This window comes from Brienomyrus brachyistius, chromosome 8, assembly GCF_023856365.1.
Source record: "Brienomyrus brachyistius isolate T26 chromosome 8, BBRACH_0.4, whole genome shotgun sequence".
Lineage (NCBI taxonomy): Eukaryota > Metazoa > Chordata > Actinopteri > Osteoglossiformes > Mormyridae > Brienomyrus > Brienomyrus brachyistius.
In genome coordinates, this window is record NC_064540.1 from 8264056 (window position 1) to 8277869 (window position 13814).

The 13814-nt window shown below is 41.2% G+C and overlaps 1 protein-coding gene across 1 annotated transcript; it reads right to left on the reverse strand.

The window, feature by feature from the left end:
• Window positions 1-513: 513 nt before the first annotated feature.
• On the reverse strand, window positions 514-10855 carry LOC125747042 (LHFPL tetraspan subfamily member 5 protein-like). Its single transcript, XM_049021722.1, has 3 exons — window positions 9719-10855; window positions 2547-2783; window positions 514-1383 (listed from the first exon to the last, which is right to left on the reverse strand). The coding sequence occupies exons 1-3, from the start codon at window positions 10128-10130 to the stop codon at window positions 1373-1375; spliced, it is 660 nt and encodes a 219-aa protein (XP_048877679.1). The 5' UTR covers window positions 10131-10855; the 3' UTR covers window positions 514-1372.
• Between the last annotated feature and the right edge of the window lie 2959 nt (window positions 10856-13814).

Genomic DNA, 13814 nt, shown 5'->3' on the forward strand with positions numbered 1-13814 from the left:
AGAGTTTGCTCGTATCCATAGAAAAATAGCCTCGCTTATGCAATGGAATTAATTGCTGGGCCCAAGACTGTCTGCTTTTGTCTGGCTGGGTCATTATTCATCAGTCCTGCTTTTGGGGGCTTTTCTGCTTCTACTCTGTTATTTTATTACTCTGGCTCATCCAAAGGATTTTTCTATTTTTCCCTTTACATATAACCGGGGCAATCTGGGCTTTCAGGCGTACAGCGGCACAGTCGTTTCTAAAAATTGATTCTGCAGACTTTGTCCATCTTGAATGCCACCCCACCTGTCACTTGGCAAGTTTAATTTGATCAGATTTCTTCATGCATCACCAGGACTCAAAACAGCAATTTTCTGATCTCCAATCAAGTATTCTACCAGTAAAAACTGGCATTTTATTGGTGCCATTGTAGTACAAGTGTCTCTGGAAACTAAAACTTACCCGCAGCTTCCCTGGGGAATTCTTAGTGTTGTTAGGGAGAGTTGTTAATCTAAGAGTTTTTTTTTTTTTTTTTTTTTTGCTGGCTGCAGGGAGAAATGAGACACTAACTGTTACATGCAGTACATCAGTCTTTGTGGGAAGAGAACACATGTTAATTCTTACAGTGTAGGAGTCACTCAATGGGCTTATTCTCTATATTTAAATTGCCAGCTATGCTATGAATTCTCTACTAACCCACACAACAATCCAAATGCACATATTTAGCTTAATTTATATTTGCGCTGTGCCGCCTTTTGCTGTTGGTGTTTCACGTTTCAACTTCACACTGCAGTTGCAGTTCATCATCGATGTGGATGTCCCATCTCATGTCGGCCTACTCCATATCGGCATCTAATGGCAAGATCAGTGTCATGACTAATGTGGCCATGTGCCATATTTCCAGACGAAAGACTGTTTGTCATTACTGGTTTCTGCAGAAATAGCGAAACAAGTCTGCATGTGCATCGTTTGTGGAATCCATATCTGAAGCGTTTTCTCCTTTCTCTCAGCAATCTTCCTTCAACTGCAAAGGTCATAACTATCCATCTAAGTGATTTACCTGGTGTGATAACGCAAGTAGTTTTTACAAGGGTTGGTAAGTGAATGTATGCTGAGAGTCCCTGCACATGATAAGAAGCACATCCTGAAAGACAGAAGAATTAGGGCTGACTGATTGAGAAATCAAGATGGCCAGGGGTAATGGGTATAAATGTCACCGCCAAGCCCTCCGTCACCTGTGTGGTGAAGGCTGTGCATATTCGTACACTGATATCCCACATCCTTGTGAAGCGCAGAAAGATCTCTGAAGAATGTAGAATTCATGCAGTGGTGGGTTGGACATCCCCAGCGCTGCAAATGGCTCTTGAGATCTTCTCTCGTCATTAAATTCTTTCAGGCCTCACCTGAAGCGACATGGCATAGCTCTCAAAATGATGCACTTTTAAGACTGGATGCTGCTGGACCGCAGACCAAGCAGGCTTTCAGTTATCAAAGCATCGTCTTTTCACCGAATAACTGCTCAATTAGTGTTTACATGAAGCCCATCTTTTATACCATTTTGTTGGAATGATACTGTTAAAGATGCCATTTAATTCCCTTTTCTCTGTGTTTTTTGCGCACTGTCAGGCAGCTCGGTTGGGTAATTTTTGTGTTTTTGACACTAGCTCAAGAAAAACCCTACAGATGTATCATTTAGGAGAAGGGTAGGGAACCTGTTCCATGGAGGGCTGCTGTAGGATGACCTCTCAATTAGCCAATAATTAAACAGTGGTTCTCAACTCCTGTCCTGGTGACCCTCTCCTTGGCTGATCAAGACGCCATCCCAAAAACCTGCGCCCACACCGGCCCTCCACCGAATCTGGTTCCTCACCCTTGATTGACCTTGATCCTAACTCAGCAAAGTTCAACACCACCAAAGTCACACATTTGCATTGGGCCCCAGAGGTTTGGGCTTTGTTGGCTTTGGGCCCCTTGTTAGCTAATAAAACCATACACTGTATATATAATTGTGTTCCTTATTTAGGAGACGCTGAAGCAGCATGTTCTGCTAACCAGCTCGCTAGCTACCATCTTCTGACTGTACTTGCAAATTATTTAGTTTTTGAGACGTCAAGCAAGGAGTTGGTTCCAGAAAGAACAAACCAGCCCCTGTTTAGCTCCCTTCATTATCGTCTCCTCATTCTTCATCTTGTAGAATCTCTCTTTTGCAGTTTGGTCATTTTTTCTATTAGACAAGTTGATTAAATTTGCCCGGCAGTCAGATTGATGCAGGACTTCCACATTGATAGACTAATAATCAATGTTACATCTACTCTTTGAGACAATGTACTAATAATAAACCTGCAAATGTCTATTTATTGTTGGAGGTGAATGAAGCTGAATTAAATATTGTCTCCTGTGGCTCGTATACCATTATCTGTACGGCTAATTTCCTAACAGTGAAATTAAATCTGACCAGTTGTGATGCTGTCACTTTGGTCATTGACGATGGTCTTGAACTCTCTACTAATCGTTGACTTCTACCCAAGTGTGACACATGTTCATATCTCCAAATGGGAGGTCTCACCTTTCTCCTCCACTTCGAAGTCTTCAGGCAACAGCTTGTCCTGCCGGTTTCCCAGCACGAAGGCCAAGAAGGAGAGGATGAGGGAATCCAGGATGCTGATGATGGCCAGGATGTAGGCCCAGCGCACCGTGCAGTTCCCTATTGTGTACTTGTCTGTCCGATTTCCACACATGCGTTTCACCTCTGAGGAGTCCCAGCCGTCGGGGTAAATCATGCAGCCCAGGACCATACAGACAGCTGGGAACGAGAGCTGGTAAATGTCAGCTAAACTTCTGGAATATTCCTGGCAATCCGCATATCTTCATCATTAAGGAAACAGCTACAAAGCAGGGTTAAGATGTTTTACTGTCACATGTTCCAAGTAAAGTGAGCAACATGTCTGCTAACCCACATACTCAACTAAAGACATGTGGAGAACAGATAACAATAACAAGACAGTAGGCAGCACAGACTGAGATAAATTGGCAAGTGACTGAAGCGGCTGTAGCTTATGTAACAGTGACAGTATCACTATTAAAGCACGATCAGTGCCTGTTGAGTCGTTATATCACTGTTGGGTAAAAACTGTCCTTGAATCTTGACGTCTGGTCCTAAATTGCTTGGCAGAGGGAGAAAAGTGTCCATGCAGGGCCATCAAACCACCAAATCTCTGCTGCTTAATGAAGCTGTAGAGTTGTCATTTTCTTGACCCCAAACACATAGCTAGTTCCTATAACAGCTTGTGCCGTCGAGCTACTTTGCTATGTGGTATCCTCACACTTCCTGGATTTTGAGTCTGAATGTGGAGAATGTGCACGTTTTTTCAGTTTGTCTCTCCTTTGAAGCAGTTCAGGAGAGCCAACGAGTGGTAAATTACTCTGTGATGCACCAGGCCTGTCCATGGTTTACTCTGCCTCCCAAGGCTCTACTTTCCAGGATTCGCTCCTTGTTGTTGACATGATATACGGTTACATGCTAACACTTGTGGATTGTGGACCACTTGTGGACCTTCAGCACCTGGTGAAAACCCAGGGGAGGAGTGGGGGACTGCAGCCTCAGAAAGAGCTGGAACACCATTTTTTATTTTTATTTTTATTTATCTTCACTGCGTTGTACACTGATGTCTAATCTCTGGAGTGCACGTGCACTTTGGCAGGAAACAGGAGTGCACTGCAAAAGCTGAAGAGCCAGTTTTATTAATTAGATCATTTTCAATCTACACAAGGTTAATGATAGTTATTTTTCATTTGTTAACTAGAGATCGCTCCATCTTTTACCTCTAAGATGGTTCTGCCGTTGTGCTTTTATAAAATTACATATTTTGTGTTGTCAAATCCCATTACTTCGAGCAGGAAATCCAGTCAGCCGCTTCATCTATACAGAAGCCCGAGGTTATTCATTTGACAGGCCAAACATATCCCGTTCTAAACAGGCTGTAAATTTTGGAAGACAGTGGTGCGTTTCCATGGTGACTCCCAACAGGCCGTTTTGATGTTAGAACCGTCTATGAAAACCAGCCGCCGTTTCTCTGGAATTGCATTCTGCCCTTGTGCTATTGATTTACACAATGTCTCAGCTCCTTGTTCACGTTACACTCAGGTTTGCAGTGTTTTGGCTCACGGTGGGCATTGAACACAGATTTCATACCCAACTTTTTAACTTGTTTACCATCCCTTGTGCCTTTCTTGTATAAAACACGATCTGTGTTGCATTGTGTTTATTGCTATACAGGCAGATCTCGCCTTACGCAAAACCGACGTAAATCCAGATTATGCGAGACAAACAAGCAGGATATATAGAGTTTATGCAAAAAGGCGACATGCACTTGTGAGTATATTTACGCTCTATCTTTTTATTTATTTAATATTTGTTGTTTAGTGTATAATACTACTATATTTTTGACGTGCTTTTTTGTTATACGGTATGTTGAATGGAATGGGAATGTAATTCCGACTTTCTACTCCATTCTAGGAACCCGTATGTAAGTAGCATTGGCTGAGAACTGCCTATGTAAAGACAAGTAGGAGCAGACAAGTAATCCTCCAGGGATTAATGGTAAGCGTACTGCTGATATTCTTTAAATCTCCGTCTATGAGGTCACAATCAGTCCCTGATTTAATCTTAAATCCTTCTCCCTCTGCTCCAAAGCAGCCTGGAACAGGTTACCCAGTGCCTGCGCAGCCCTAACACCCAACTCCAATCTATCATGATCCCCAACTGCTATCCCTCTTATCCACCCTCGCATCCCCCAGTTTTACCCCCAGGAATGAGGAAGTTTGTTCTCCTTCATCCCACAGATTCGGCGGCACATGGATTTACTCACAAGATGATGGCCGTTTTTACGCTGTCCTTACACTGCAGTCCATGCCATAACTTTAATATGATTGCATGTCTTTGACCAATCATCATACTCCATGACCATGTGTCCAGTGCAGCGACGTGGTGAACCCTGAGCCCAGTTCATGTCTCACAAGGTACTTCCTGGACTGGATCCACTGGGCATGGGCCCACTGGGAAATTTAGATACACCAACGCCATCAATTCACCAAAACCACATGCCTGTGAATTGCAACAGGAAAGCAGAGTGGCCTAGAGAAAATTCTAACAATCACAGGAAGAACATTCAAACTCCATGCATATCACAAAGCCTACCTATTTCCACAAAACTGCACGAGACCACAGTACTCCCCCCCCCAAAAAAAAAAAAATGTGTAGTTTAATTTTCACTGGTGTACATGGCATGTCCCCTATCCTGTACTTTCTAGGATAAACAGGCTCACTGCAACCCTGTACTGAGTAAGTAGTTAAGGAAGATGGATAGATGACTGATCAATGCATGTTATCTGATAAAATGTTTCTTGCAAAATGTAGGTCATATTGTCACTGTTCTCAAAATTTTTAGCAATTTGACATGGATTTTTTTTTGGCTGTGGATTTACTTTAACTCTCCGAATTGATTGCCTCCAATAATAATAGATGGTTAAAACATTCTTGAAAGTGAAAACAAGATGCAGTAGCATGTAGCAGTCCACCCACGGCATGGAGAAAGGGGGAACACTATTCTGCAGGTAAATAACGGGACGAGGTCTCAGCAGGCTAAAACTGTGCCGCTTTAAGGTCGGGAGTTGCTAGGTGACTGCCTTTGGAGCTACACAATCCCCTTGATCAGATTTCAGAGAACTTTCTCCAGAAAGTCCTCTGTGACCGGTCTGCAGCTGCCACCGTTGTTAGTGAGGTGTGCGCACCCTGAACTGGGAGGGCATGTCCTGTCAAGTCAGGAAAGTGATGAGAGATATAAGCCAGGGATAGATTTCAAGCGAAAGGCAAGACATTTATTTACGAGAGATAAGTGACTCACAAGCAAGTGTAGATACGCAGGCATGAAACTCAAGTCACGGTTTTTCATATTAATTAACTGCGAACTTTAGAAGGCTTGTGTTAGTCTAGCATCACCAGCAGATATTGTGACATTTTCCTGTGAGGCGAACATATACAAATTCCAGTGATGAGACTTTCTAGAGAAGAGCAGGAACAAGATGCTAATGATGCAGGAATTGTGAGAACATTTTTCCTGGAAAGTTCTAAATGCGTTTTGGGCTGACAGTTCGGAAGCTGTATGAGCCACTAGCACTGGGGGCGATTTATGAGGTTGAGAAGCTGCTCTTTCCAGGTGCAGAACATGCACTGCTCACAGATTAGTCTTGGGACGTGCTTAATGTAGTACAAGTATTGCAAATTTATTGGTTTTACAAGAAAAATCATTACTTCATTCATTTGTTTACAAAAAATATATATCCCATTAAAAATAACTGAAATTTATAAAGTACAGTAAAACATTAATTTCAAGTACTAATAAATTGAAACTCAGATTGCAGTTCCTATAGAGCTGTTCATTGACAAGCATCATTGGGTTCTTCTTAATTAGTATCACCTTTGCAATAAGCACCAACCGTTTGTGTTTCGTGTCTCTTTGGGAGTCAATGACTACAACTGCAATTAACAGAAAAATGGCAAGAACTGATGTGAAAGAGTCACTTAATAAAAAGAAGATGTCTGTGTCAAAGACGCTTGTCAATGGGCTTTTATTTTTTGGAAAACAAGTGCATCTGCAGCATTATTACAGAATTAAGCAAGCGTCCGAAGACTGTCTGTGAGCACTGTTTGGTTAGACTTTGAAAGTGGTATATTCTGTAATATTAAAGCACTTGGAATGAAACAGATCCTTTAATTTAAGGTTTCAGTAATACTATTGTATTATGTAAGGAATAATTGACGACGGGCCGTTGAATTATTAGAAAATAATGCACACCCGAGGTGGTAATGCGGCCACGACGCGAAGCGGAGTGGCCGTTACACCTCGGGTGTGCATTATTTTCTAATAATTCAACGGTCCGGAGTCAATTATTCCGCTTATACTACGGTTGCCACACCGCAAGACATCGATCAGATGTTATATTTCAAGGGATTCGTCCGGTTTTTCTACTTAAATCGCTATTGTGAGTAGGATTATTTCTTCCGCATCTCATCCAACGACTCTTTTGCTAGTTCCAAAACGTCATTTTAAAGATGGCAATGGAGGCTTGAGCCGTTGATAGCAGACTAATGCAGTTAATAATGAAGTTATTAGAAAGAGAGCGAGAGAGAAAGAGAAACAGAGAGAGAGAGAGAGCTTGTATGAATTAGGCTACCTCTGTGTGTCCCTCAACAGTGTTCTGAAGCACCGTCTCTAAACTGTAAGTCTGCTTTAAGATGCAGCGCTGTTATTACCTCGCTAGTGAGAAATGTCATGTGTAGCCTTTAAGTTGGTACACTAGGCTAACTAATACTGCTGCAGCCCAGTTGTTGAAAGTTTCATATTCACCGTAAATATTAAAATTTACTTTCGGAAAATCGTATGTCATGTTGTTGTTTTTGTTAGTCCTGCGTGCTGTATAGGTACTGTATGCTAATTTCCGTTATTACAGTTAACTATGCGAAGTGATATGGAACTGTAATGCGGTCAAGAGAGCTGCCTGGAACTACGTTCGCCGTGCGGTTATCTGAAAATAATTGCACACCTCAGAACGTTCGTCAGCCAATCAGATTCAAGCATTCAACGGTCCCGTAGTATAAAAACTAACATTTGCAAAGCTTATGGTAGGTAAACTGCACTTTGACCTTCCATACGTCATATCAGTGGTTCTATAAACAGTCACAGACTGTGCACACTGGCAATATGACAAAGGTTCATTCCCTACCTAGCAGCCCAGATCACCTTCTAAATGACCATATCAAGCTATTTAACATAACCTAGGTGTGGTTTCATTGACTCTGCTACCTGTAGGTCCTGGAGTTGTGATCAGTCACCATGGTAATGCAAACAATACTCCAACCTTACCTATTTCTTAGTAGTTGTTTGTTTTCCTCGTCGTAAATTATTCCAATTTATAACATGGCTGTAGGTCTGTAGTCATTGGAAGGGAAATTAGTTTTTATTCCATAGTTAGGTAGAAGAACATCTGTGGATTTTTGGTTAAAAAAAAAAAGACAGAATCTATAAGGTGAAGGAAGAGCTTCATATTTGCATGTTGTTTGATTGCCCCCCTCCACCACCCCCCCCCCACCAAGTCATGACTGAGCTCAGCCAGTACAGCTTTCACCTGCGTTTTATACGTGTTTATGAATGCTGATTTTGTTAAGTCTTTTACTTCATTGTCACTGGTATACGCTTTATAATCAAATATATGCCGTATGGTTTAGAAATTATTTACTTTGCAGGAATTACTACAATTACTCAACAGAGGAGTGGGTGTAATGTATGGAATCCAGGGAATATAATATCCTAATCGATACACAGAAAGCACCCCTTCAGCATTATCTGGGTCTATGATTATGGGTATATTGCACATTACCGTATCGTTTGTAAAATAAAATGTACTCTGATCATTCCAAGCCGAACAGAGAGGCTTCCACATCTTTCCTCTGAAGTTGTATCACCCTCAGACTTTGGGGTCTTTCCTCTAAAGCTGATTAAGCACTCAGGTTTTGGCATCTTTCCTTTGAAGGTATATTAGCATTCAGAGATTTTGGGGTCTTTCCTCTGAAGCTGTATTACCACTCAGGCTTTATTTTCTTTCTTCTGAAGCTGTATTAACTCTCAGGGGCTTTGGCAACTTTCCTCTGAAGCTGTATCAGCATTTAGATTTGGGGTCTTTCTTCTGAAGCTGTATCAGCCTTTAGATTTGGGGTCTTTCTTCTGAAGCTGTATTACCACTCAGGCTTTATCTTTCTTCTGAAGCTGTATTAACTCTCAGGGGCTTTGGCAACTTTCCTCTGAAGCTGTATCAGCATTTAGATTTGGGGTCTTTCTTCTGAAGCTGTATCAGCGTTTAGATTTGGGGTCTTTCTTCTGAAGCTGTATTACCACTCAGGCTTTGACTTATTTCTTCTGAAGCTGTATTAACTCTCAGGTTTTGGCATCTTTGCTCTGAAGATATATTAGCATTCAGAGATTTTGGGGTCTTTCTTCTGAAGCTGTATTACCACTCAGGCTTTATCATCTTTCTTCTGAAGCTGTATTAGCGCTCAGACATTTTTCACTCATTTTTCATCTGAAGCTCACTGCAGCTCACAGTTTCCTGAGTTGCACTGCTTAAGGAGCTCCAACTTTTTGGTACATAATCTACATAATGTAGAGAAATAGACAGACATGATTGTATGTCGAAGTAAAAAATGCAGAATGTAACGTAGCTACGCGCATGAGAAATTGATCATCATATGTATATTCCACATAAAAAAGAGCCACGTGCTGAGTGCGTTTTCATATAAATTTAAGTCATTAAGGTATCAGTGTAATTGGCTACATGTGACTTCAAAATGTAAAGAACTGCATTTTAAACTAAGCGCCTTAACGTTGTTTTTTGCTTTCCGAGATTCCAGTTTGGCGCCAGTGTGTTATATTAGTTATTTTCTGAAATAAGATAATTAACTACATTTAAGCCTTCCTACATATACTAAAACAACAAAACAGCTGTTCGCTGAATCTGTTTCTTCTCATTCTGACAGTTGAAATATATTAGTTTGTTCATTTAAACAACTTTCTTATTTATGTTTATGGTCGAACCTATTTTTGTAAAGGTTAAATTGAAAAAAATCCAAGCAACTTCAACAACTCTTGCGATCGATCAGTTCAAATATAAATGAAAGTTACTTACAGGAGGCGAGCTGCATCCAAGCGCAGATCTTGTAGACGCTACCGGCGTTGCAGAAGAAGAAGAGGCTGAAGCACACCATGCTGCCCACCACTAGCAGCACGGAGATGCCCACGAAGAACATGGCGGTCTTGAAGGCCCCCGATGGTATGGAACCGAAGTCCAGTGCGCTGCCCTTGCAAGTCAGCTCGGAGGTCAGCGCGTTGCCGATGCAATAGTGGAAGAGGCCGAAGTAGCCCGCCTGAGGGGTATTCACGCTGTCCCCGATCCAGTACGGTTGGATGAACACTACCACCGTTATGATGGCGAAGCAGATGGTGAAGATCGCCCACAGTACACCAATGGCTCTGGCGTTCCTCACGTAATTGGTGTGGTATATTTTGGCCGCCTCTTGGGCTGGTAGCATTTCCCCCATCTTGAGGAGAGATCGCACTAAACCCACAGCGAGATGCCACACAGTCCAATCTCAGTGTAATGCCGGGATCGAGGAGTGAGGAGCTCCACACCACTTGAAGCTCACCGATTCCACATTGATAGCAGCGGCTGGCTTGACTCCTTTGAAACAGATATAGCACCTCAGAGTAATGTTAGATGCTCTATTCCACCTGTGTTAGGCTATGTATTCATAGCTCTTGTACTTACAGTTGTATCTTCTGTATGTTTACTTAGAGACGTCGTTAAGTCCTGCTCCACATTTTCATTTATCATTAACGAGGAGTTAATGCTATTAGTTTTGTCCGTGGTTTGTCCAGTGTCCCCTGTTCAATGCCTTGGCGTTGCCCGCATCTCAGTCGTCAGCTTAGTCTCCGATCGCCTGGTATCTGATATCTAGCCATAAATTCAGGACCACGGAGAGCGATTCTCCATCAGCGATCACGCCCCCCGCCCCCACCCCGACTCGTGTGCTTTATTGTGGCGATAAGGGAGCAGGCAGGATAATGTGCACTTGCTATTATACCGTGGTAAGGCTCGTAAGTGAATACGAGTTCGCTGTAACAGAAAACTCAGTGAATAGGTAGCAAACCATATGCTTAAAACTGTGCCATACTTCCGTCAATTACATGAGCCTTTAACTGGTTATAATTAACACATTAAAATTGTTCAAAAATTGAACAAAATTAGTGTCAACATGAAGAAAAATATTCTTTTATATAATTATTGACATGACTACATGCATTTCTATTTTCTTTTTATATATTATTTATACAATTTAAAATATCAGTAAGAAGTAAGAGTAGGCTATGCTGTAATCTACATGTGTGAAACGATCGTGTGCATGAAAATCCTCCTTCCAAACGCAATTTTGTGTTCCGCAGCATTTTCTGCCAGGATGGATTTTATTACTACGCATGCGCTTCTCCAGCACAAGAATAAGTTGTCTCCCAATACGAAAAACTTACAGCTAAGAATTTCAGGAGTAATGCACTGTGATACTTTTAACCAGATGGGTTCAGGTTTCCGTAGGATAACTCACACTAATAAGATCCTTAAACAAAGATCATTTGCTAAAAGGTCATTTTTGTGGAACCGTTTCTGGTTTCTGTGGCAATTCAAATCATTGAAATGTGCATAACATTCATTACGTCCAGATGTGGGATAATACGAACGTTTGTATCTCGGTCTGACTATAATGTAATCCTGAAACAATTCAAAGATTTCCAGGAATTCTGAGTTGTTTTGTTCCATTTGCAGATGTTTTTACCCAACATAAATGTTTTCTTTTAATGTTACATAAATTATGTTTTCGTTTCAGTTTAGTTGAATATTTTTTAGATCTTTAGATTCACCGATGTGTAAAAATTAATTTATGTATTACTATTTCTTGCAATTTCAACAGCGACGTCTTGCGGCTTATTGTGACCTAGTAACAGTGCAAACCTATCACTGAAAGGTACAAATAATTTAATGCATTTTTTGTTTATATTATTTTAATGGCAAGTTAGGGGTGTTTATGAACTTCATATAATTACTTAAGCATTTGGGTTTTGTACATTTATTTAGTTATATGTTAATTCATCGCTATATACTATGTATACCAATCCTATACAGGTAAAGTCTATTTTTGTGCTACTCGGCTTCTCTGAGGAAGGAAGCTGTTACACAGCTTTAAAAATTGATATGAGTTAACGTTGTTGCAGACACGAGAACAATACAGTCACCCTCGGGATTAGGTAGTTCAATAATTATGTAAATCAATAAATGTCGCAACTGTTCTCTTTGACTGTTTGTCGACAAAAGCTGCCATCTGTTATATTTGAAAACCCACAGAATAAGATTGAAACATGAGATATACTACAGATGAATTTCTGTCAATATATCATTTTTGTTGTACGGACAACGGTATTAAATTAAATATTTATTAAGTGTTCTAAGCTAACATTCATTTAGAAACATTAACCTTTTTATAACAGCTCCACAGCAGAAACAAAACACTTTCTAAACGTTTATAAAATGTTCCCTAGGGAAATGATCTGTGCAACAAGAAGATGTATTGCCCTGTACCATGGGACCACCATTAACTTTGGCGTCCTGGGACGTTTTTTGCAGTATCACATAACCTCAAGTGAGCATGGCGTTGAAAGGAAATTTGCGATGTGGTAACTAAATATTTCCCATTCCCAGGACTCCAGGGACAGCGTCACAGTCAGTGTGATCGGCCGGTTAAATTTCTGTTACGTTTTTAAAAATTAACGACGGATGATCAAATTATAAGAATAATTTAGCGTCTATGGAAATGACTAACGTGCCATAAAAAAAAAACAAGGCTCAGGGACTAAAACAGTCACTACACAACCATGTGTACGTTTGTATTTCTGTAATTTAATTTAAATGTAATACAGGCTTATTTGCTTCTCCTGCATCGTCGATACTGTTCCCGTTCAAATGAATGAATCTAATTGTCCAACCGACAGAGGGCGCCAGAGTGTTTGCTGTTCTTATTCAACTGTATTTCGGCCATCCAACCGTCCATTTTCTGTTCGCGCTTGTCCTATTCAGCGATTCGAGGGTCTGGAGCCAGTCCCAGAAGCTACAGATGCAAGGCAGGGAATAACCCAGGATGAGTCTGCAGCCCATCTCATTACGTATTTCAATCATATAAGGGTTCTCAACTCTCGCCCCCCCCCCCCCCACCCTCTCCAGCCAACACAGCACCACCGAATTAACTTCTAAGAAAAGATCTCCCTTTTGTATTTTAATGGAAAGTTACCTTACTATGACCACACAGTTCTTTACAGTGTTCATAAATGCAACGTCGCTCTATTTTAAAAGCATCACCATTTCAAAATAAATATTCAAAAAGGCTCTAATGGTGTAGCATATGATGGGGCAAAGAAAAGGCTGTATTCAGGCGGACAAAGAGGTCGTTATGTTGATGGGCCAGAGGGGTAAAGCAAGACACCCTCTTTATTACCCTGTTTCCAATGGTCTTCTTTCAAGGCCCTGCAGAAACGGCCTTCCCTTGTGATGGGCTGCAGTACACAAGTCTTCACATCCACTGTATAAATATGTGAATGGGATGAAGAAGCATTTCATTGAACTTCGGACTGCATCCATACATACATATTCAACTGTGCTAATTACCACCACTCAAACCACGCATTTGGGGCCCCAGGTTTTGGGGGTGCCCTGTTGACCGCAAACAGTCGCTACACTACATTTTAAATAAACACGATCCTTATTTAGGAGATTCAGAAGCAGCATGTTCTGCTGACCATCCAGCTCACTATGATCTGCTGGCTTACTAGCTATTTAGTTTCTGAAACATCTGCGAGGGGTGTAACTTTTTTGAATGAGGCCCCAGTCGTAACAAATCCTCCTTGGCACATATGCAGAATCACAGTCGTGTTATCTGATCTTCAGGGTTTGCACGTCTGAGTCAGAGTGCTTCTGCAGGTTATGTACCATCTTCTCATGTTCGCCACACATCACACATGTCCCCTAACCAAGGGCCCGCAGATCCTGACTCTGTGTACAGTAGCCAATCCTTTAAAAGAGTGACTCACCTTGATTATGCTACAACCTTTAATGGCAGACAGTCACGCACCATTAACTAGGTAACACACAATCCCTTTATTTCATAGCAAGTAAATTCACCTCT